Source organism: Chenopodium album, chromosome 1 (assembly GCF_948465745.1).
Source record: "Chenopodium album chromosome 1, dcCheAlbu1.1, whole genome shotgun sequence".
NCBI classification, from domain to species: Eukaryota; Viridiplantae; Streptophyta; class Magnoliopsida; order Caryophyllales; family Amaranthaceae; genus Chenopodium; species Chenopodium album.
Genome location: NC_137834.1, coordinates 77,401,126 through 77,409,061, shown reverse-complemented (window position 1 = coordinate 77,409,061; position 7,936 = coordinate 77,401,126). Strand labels below are relative to the sequence as shown.

The 7,936-nt window shown below is 33.9% G+C and overlaps 1 protein-coding gene across 1 annotated transcript; it reads left to right on the top strand.

Moving 5' to 3' along the window:
• Window positions 1-246: 246 nt before the first annotated feature.
• LOC145557962 (uncharacterized) lies at window positions 247-7,267 on the top strand. The gene is made up of 3 exons (XM_081619130.1): window positions 247-424; window positions 5,579-5,784; window positions 6,735-7,267. The coding sequence occupies exons 1-3, from the start codon at window positions 323-325 to the stop codon at window positions 7,003-7,005; spliced, it is 579 nt and encodes a 192-aa protein (XP_081475256.1). The 5' UTR covers window positions 247-322; the 3' UTR covers window positions 7,006-7,267.
• The last annotated feature ends 669 nt before the right edge of the window (window positions 7,268-7,936 follow it).

Below are 7,936 nucleotides of genomic sequence, written 5' to 3'. Positions count from 1 at the left end.
AATGGACCGGTGTAGGCTTACTATGTGCCCGAGCTGGGCTAGGTAGCATACCGGCCCAACCCAAAGCCATTTTCACTTCCCTTTACGGAGTATAATTTCAACACAAACTAGCACGGGAGCTTACTTAGTTTATGATTATTACTAGAGCTACTCCTACTCTAGTGCTCTGCTCTCTAAGTATTTGTTCACACTTCACTTCACTTGACACCAAAAAGCACATGCATTAAAGCACCTTTACTCTCCACTTTCACACTCCTTAATCTCACTCTCTCTCTCTTTACAAATTCGAATTTCTCAAAAAAAAAAAAAAAAAAAAATCAAAATGAGAGAAGGAAGAGGTTCGAGCTTGGTGTATCTACTTGTGGTTGTTCTCTGTTTAGTTGCCTTTACTTTCGCCATCGCCGCCGAACGCCGCCGTAGCCGTGTACTTTCTCTCTCCTCTTTTTCTTTTCTATTCTTTTTTATTTTCTATTTTTATTTTTAATTTTTTTTTATTCAATTCATTATTATATTGTGCTTGTTTATTTGTATTTATTGAAGCATTGTTTGTGCAATTATTATTGATGTGAATTTGTAATATTCAATATTTTGATTGCGGTTAATTGCTTAATTGTTTTCAGTTTTGATTGAATTTCAGGGTTTAAGGTGAATTATTAATGGATCAGTATCAAATGTTTGTTTTAACTGTAGTAATTTTCTGATTTTAGGTGATTTAATTGTTAATAAGGGAAATTAATGTAGTGTTGATTAGGTTGAAGATAGAGGGTACAATTATGTAGGGTTGGAAATTTGGGATAATTATAGGCAATTTACTGAGTAAGTTCAATGGATTAGTAAATGAACCATTTGCACGAATCGAGGGTGAAAACTGTGAAGATATTCAACCCTCCTTGCCTTCTTGGCCCGTCGGGCTGTTAGTTACTTGGAAATAATTCAGAGAAAAATAAGATTATAAGTTTAAGTCATTCGCAACCACGGATGATGGATAAAGTTAAGATTAGTACTCTTTTTTAGAAATTGAACCAATTAGGCTAGGGAGAAGGTAGTGTCCACCCGGGTGTAGTAAGTTGTGACTTGATAAGCTGCTCTACCGGATTATCAGTTTCATCTTTTGCAAACATGGCTCATTTGGTTCATCTGTGATGTTGTAATGAATATTAAATATAAGCTTCTAAGGTACTGTAATGCATCTTTATTTGCAAACATGTGGTTTTCTCTTTAGGTGGTAGATGGTAACGATAACGAGTGTGATTTGAGTTTGTGAAGAGTGTGTTTGGAAATGGATGTACGCGTTTTGGGTATCCATGTGGGACATCTTTATCAAGTTGCACACAAAAATTCATTATCATTCACTTACTTTTATCATATTTTAACTAGGTTCTTTTGGTGTGCCATTAATGATTTCATCCCTCTTCCTGTACATAGCTTGAGAGTTCGATACCAAACCTGTGCCCTGAAGAAAATATCTTTAATATTCCTCTTATTGAAGTAAAGAGCTTTGCCAGCTACCCAATTCCGTTATAGAAAATGGTTGTTGAGATAAATTGGTCAATTTGAGTATCGTAACCAAGACATTGAAATTTGAGAATTGCTGCTTTTTATTTTGTTTCCAAGACCCCCTAAAAAGCGCTAAATCTCTACCATTGCCTTAACGTTGGTGGATTAATTACAGGTTCCAATTTTTCCCACATAGAAATTGAGTGTGCATTGTACTCTCTCCATTTCCAAATGATTGCCTATGATCAAATTGTTCACTTCTCATCAGAAGACGTCGTAATTGCATTAGCAATCAAAATTAACGGCAAAATTTAAGTAGGGTTTATGCTGACATGTTATAGTGAATTGAGAACTTTAAGTGACAAATTATATGGAATATTAGAAGTTAGTAAAGTTGATGCTAATTTTAGACTGGAGTGAGTGCCACAAAGGACGTTTGCAACAATAGAATGTTTTTAATGATTTATACTCATGAAGCATTTAGTAATGTAAATTACTTTGCCATCAATGATTCTTTTGTGCATTTTTGATGAACAGCACTAATTATTTTAATGCAGATCGTTGGTGTTTTTTCTGATATTCTCAGAAATTATACTTCGCGTCTTTTTCTTATATTGATATTGAAACTAGTGTGAGTTTTGATAAAATTTACTAGGAAAAATTATTATCATTTCTCGTTTTACCTTACATGGTGAACTTTAGTCTCTGAATAAAGTATTTTAAGGCCATAATGTAGGATGTTTTGATAAATAAAAATTCCTGTGTACAGAAAGTGAATTTGATAAAGCTTCAATCAATCAATCAATCAATCAATCAAAGCCTTAATCCCAAAAGTGGGGTCGGCTAACATGAACCAAATTTGATTATTCCGTGTAGTCATCAACATAAATCTTTCTCCTCCATCCCTTACGATCCAAAACTTCATCCTCACGTAAATCCATGCACTTCATATCCTTCCTCACTCCTTCCAACCAAGTCATTTTTGGTCTCCCTCTTCCTCGTTTAATCCCTCCATGGTCCCACTCTTCCACTCTTCGCACCGGTGCACCCTCGGGTCTCCGTCTTACATGTCCAAACCAACGCAGACGATTTTCCCTTAATTTATCTACAATGCCCGCCACACCTACTTTCTTGCGAATTTGATAAAGCTTATGAGCATTAAATAAATGACAGCTGACGTAATTTTTTTTATTGCACTTTCCTTTCTGAGTATTATCAATAACTTCAGAGTCAAATGGAGTTTCTGGATATTTTAGCTTTTAAACAATGCTAACATGTAGGACCTGGGAAGGAGAGTTAAGAGAAGGGACATAAGGGTATATCTGAGGATAGGTGGAGACAAAAACGATGCATATAACTTTTTAGTTTATTCTAATTGGAAAATTTGGCGCTGTGATTATCTGGATAAGATTAAAATTTGCTTAAATAATCAAGGAGTAACTTTATCAATTTATGAGCCTGTAGACATCTGTGAAATTGGTAGCCTGTTTGAGATGTCCCCCATTCCCTTATATCCATTATACTTGCTTCTGTCATCTGATCCCTAATTTGTTGAGGTCTCTTCTATATTATGCCAAACCTTGATTGTGGAAACCGCTGCTTAAGTGTTTATTTCCAGAAGGCTGACTGCAAAATAAGTGGATCACTGTTGCACTCCGCCGACGTTTAAGTGTTTATTTCCAGAAGGCTTACTGCAAAATAAGTTAATCACTGTTGCACTCCACTTGCTTGACTTGGTTATGATGTAAATTTTTTAATTATGTTACTTTATGTTCTTTATGATATTGACTTAATGTAACGAGGCTTGAATGTTGAAGCAATATCATGGTTTCCTTTCTCTATTCTAGATTATAAAAGGTGGTCTCTCTTAACTGTCACGTCGGTTCGTTTTAGGTTTTACATTTTTTTTCCTTTTTTTTCCCTTTCTCTATTCTAGATTATAAGAGGTGGTCTCTCTTAACTGTCACGTTGGTTAGTTTTAGGTTTTACAGTTTTTTTTTGTTGGGGGGTGGCGGCTCCTATACCTGAAAAACAGGGGTAGTGACTGCAAATATAGATGGCTTAGCTGTTGAAAGATGCTATATGATCTAGACTGCTTTATAATATCTTGTCTATACTATTTTCTTGCTGTGGATTTGTGGAATGAGTCAAATTAATAGTTTCATTTAAATGTACATTATTAAAAGCACTAGTTAACTTTCAACATTTGTGAATGAGTATTGTCTAAGAACCTTGTTCCAATGCTTTTAATGAACTTTTGTTAACTGTGAAATTTTCTATGTTGAACTTTTCCCGTTAAATCTTCTTAAAAAAATTATAAAACCTTCGTTGCTCCTTTTTTTTCTTAATGTTTCATAAAGTTATGAAGTAACACTATTACTTTATTCAATTTTTGGCAAGTCCCTTTTACTACCTCTCACCCTACTATATTTACACATTTTCACTCACTTTCTCTTACTTGTCTACCTATAGCTTTTTACAGTCTCTCCTATCTTATACACTTTTTTCTTACACCTACTCACCACTTTATCATATTGTCTCTCCAGTTGCCTTATGTGCACATAGTAAATGTTAAGGACTTTTGGAGTTTTGGGAAAGGATGCAGTAGTTAAATAGATGAGAGAACATGAATATGAGGCTATGGCCTACTACTGAAGTGGAGTTAGGCAGTGAGCGTTTCCTGTCAACTATTGATTCTCAAAACATATGTTGGACTAAATAGATTTTCTCTTGCTCACAAACAAGGCTTTCTAAATTAGGATTTTCTTGTTAAACCTTATTATCTGTATGCTTGTTATTGATGCACATTCTAGATATGTGACTATCATTTTTGTATATACATTTATTTGGCTTGTTTGTATAAATATGATGGGGTAGTGTGATCTTTCAAATTATGAGAGAATACATGAGTTTTTCTAGTAGAAAAACACTTAAACTTTGCTAATGTACGCTTAAGCTTTGAACATTTTATGATGGAGGTTTAAAACTCTTGAAAGCATTGCTATACTTATGAGCAGTGTGGATATAACTACATAATAATTTAGGTCTAAGAAAACTTCACATTACATTCTTTTGCTTGCTCCACTTGGACTTTAATTCCTTTTTTACTTCTACTTATTCTGTCCTTGACATGTAGTTCCTTTGCATTGACTTTGGTTTTCCTTCAAACCTTGTCCTGATATTTTCGTTATGGTACTCCCTTCTTCCTTTTAAGATTTCACCATTGGGGTGTTGTTACTTTTTAAGGTTTTGTTGGGTGGCATTGATGAGAGATTGAGAGTGATAATTGGTGGGACCAGAAGTACTGTATGTGAGAGTGAATATGTTGTCCCTCATGGCTATTTATGATATCGGGTGAACTTAAAGGAACAAACCAAATAGGAACCTTATCTGCTCAAGCTTTCTATAAGCTCCCACCAGGTGACTTGGTTGCTTCATGACAATTTTGTGTACTGCTTCATTTGGAGAAATGGAGATTGAACCATTTTTCTGTGTGCTTCTCATGTTGAGAGAATTAAGGTGCAAGCGGAGAAGTTGTTGTTAGTTCTCCCTCCTTTTAATTGACATTTTCACTTGCAAGATGTTAGAAATTAGCATTCATTATGAGTAGCCTAACCTTGCTTCTGGAAATCCCAAACATAAATCAATTTTTGAAAAAATTGAAATTAAAGAACTCGAAGGTATGGAAAGTATATTGCAATGCCTGGAGAGACTAAATCTCTTCATCTGGAGTAGCTTTTCTTCCTATCTCTTTGCCTGCTAGTTGGTACAGAATGAACCAGAATTCTTGTTGAATTAATTATTAATGCTTTTTTAAGCCTGTGGACTGCCTAAAGCCAAATGAACAAGTGTCCAAAAATGCATAGAATCGATTAACTTAGGTACTTCAGAAGGTTTGAGAAGCACTTAACATTAATATTTTACCTGCCTGTGAAATTAAGATTTTCATGCTTTAACTGAGTGTCCTACTTGAGCATAATGATAATGATATTTGTTTGTGAGTGCAAAAAGGGCCTTGAAATCACTTGATTGACGGTAGTTTAAGGAATCTTCTCTATACTAATATGTTTTTCTGTGACAGGGTAATATAATTAAGGATGAAGTAACCAATACAACATACTGTGCTTACAGTTCTGATGTTGCTACTGGATATGGAGTTGGGGGATTCCTGTTTCTTCTTTCAAGTGAATCAGTGCTTATGGGTATGACAAGGTGCATGTGCTTTGGTAGACCCTTGGCACCTGGTAATGAACGAGCATGGACTATCATTTACTTTTTCTCGTCATGGTGAGAATCTCTCTATTCTTAAGAATATTGGTCTTGTCAACAAGAAACAGTAATGCCAGCCACCATTATTTATGCACATTATACGAATGGACGAATGGTAAATTATTGTCCATTGCGACAAATTTCTGCTAAATTTTGGAAACTAGGGAACATATTCTGCTCTTCATCAAAAACAACCCCCTATCTGCTCACCATTGGAATTTAACTGGACCCTCTTGTCATACACATCAGCTGATTTTTCCATAGAAACCTACCTTAAGATCCTTGTAAATGTAGCTTACTTGCTATTCTTGAAAACCGGACTGAACTTGTTACAGATACAAATAACTGCTTTTTACTTGTTTTAGAACCTCGGTTCTGAAACTCTTAAACTAATTCTTGCCTGACTTTTTGTAAATTTATTTTATTTTTTTTTAAATTTTTTTTATATATCAAATTTTCAAACTATTGTACTGCATATCTGTTTTTTACAAAAAAGTACATATCATTTTGTAAATGTGTACTATTTGCGAAGAATCTATCTATTTAATCATTTCCTCTGTATACTAGTATAGGTTTAAAAGAAAAAAAAAAAAAAAAAAAATCAGCTTTCACAATTACTGTCAGTTGTACTGTAATTGTGTGAAATGCATTTGATGCAAAGTGAAAGCTTTATTTCATGCATATATAGAAATGGAATGGATTTATTTTTCTTCATATTAACACTCACCTTTCATGCTCCCAAGTCCCAACTTACTAGTAAAAAAGGGCATAGCTCAACATTTTTCATTTGCCTATCAAGGATTCAATCTGAACTCCAAACCTCCTATAATTTTTCTTTGTTTATCTTGCGGCTTGCATTATTGCTCATATGTTTGATCTTTCACTTTCTTTCTGCTCTGCCTGAAAAATTCTGGCCCGATTATTTCTGTAAAGATGGCAGCTGATATTTTATTTGTGTCTATGTGCAGGCTAACATTTCTGGTTGCGGAGGCATGTCTACTTGCCGGTGCAACTAAGAATGCTTACCATACCAAGTACCGTCATGTACTCTATGCACAGAACTTCTCATGTGAGACTCTGCGCAAAGGTGTTTTTATTGCTGGAGCTGTATTTGTGATTTTCAACATGGTCTTAAATGTGTACTACTACTTATACTTTTCCAAAGCTACAAGCTCACAGACAGCATCTCACAAGACAAATCGCTCCAGCTCTACTGTCGGAATGGCCGGTTACAAGTAGTTATGCTATAGATTTGAAGCGACTAAAAGTCACTTTGAAGAGTTGTGCATTTCCTCCATTCTTGAAGTGAAAACTATATAGATCATTTCGGTGAACGATGGCATGTGTATAATATGGGGTAAGATACAAATCAGTTTTAGAACTTAGATAACAAAACTAGTAAGTTCGAACTTTTTGGCTGCTCATGTTTCTCGTGTTTTTCATGTTTTTTTGTTTTTGTGAAAAAAAGAAGTAAAGAAAAGCAGGGCGAATGGTTCGATCATTTTCTGTATTTTCTTTTTGCCGAGGCTGTAGTGGTCTTCTCTTTATGCTATTAAGTTATGCACGAAAAAGTAAAACCTTCCCAAAAAAAAAAAAATAATTTGAGTTTAATATTGAAGGGAATAAAATTGAAAACTACATATATAGATTATATATACTCCACAATCCCGTTATCCATAATTTTATTAACATTTTTTATATACACCAGGTGCACATAGAGTTAGCTACACTTACCACTTTAGGGTGGTTTTTGTTCATTTGATATTAAAGAGCAAAGATGTTCAATGAGCGGAAATAACGAAGTATAGAACTCAAAACAATATTTATCCTCGAAGTCTGACCAGAGACAAAAATAAAAGGGAAATCAAAATGTACTCCTTTCTACTTTGAACATATTTATTCTCGTTTTTTTTTTTTTTTTTTTTTAACCGATGATTTCATAAATAAGAACAAAGACTATTATGTACTTCGTATAACCTTGTTAAATTTATTTTAATACTACTATATATATTCTTATATCAATTTTTACACTAATATGAGATACAATATGTTAATGATCAAAGGTGTATAACACAAAGTGAGCTAAAAAATAAAAACAAAATTATGTAGGATAAACATTAATTCTTGGTTGTTTTAAAAAAAAAAAAAAAATAATAAATAAAAATTTAAT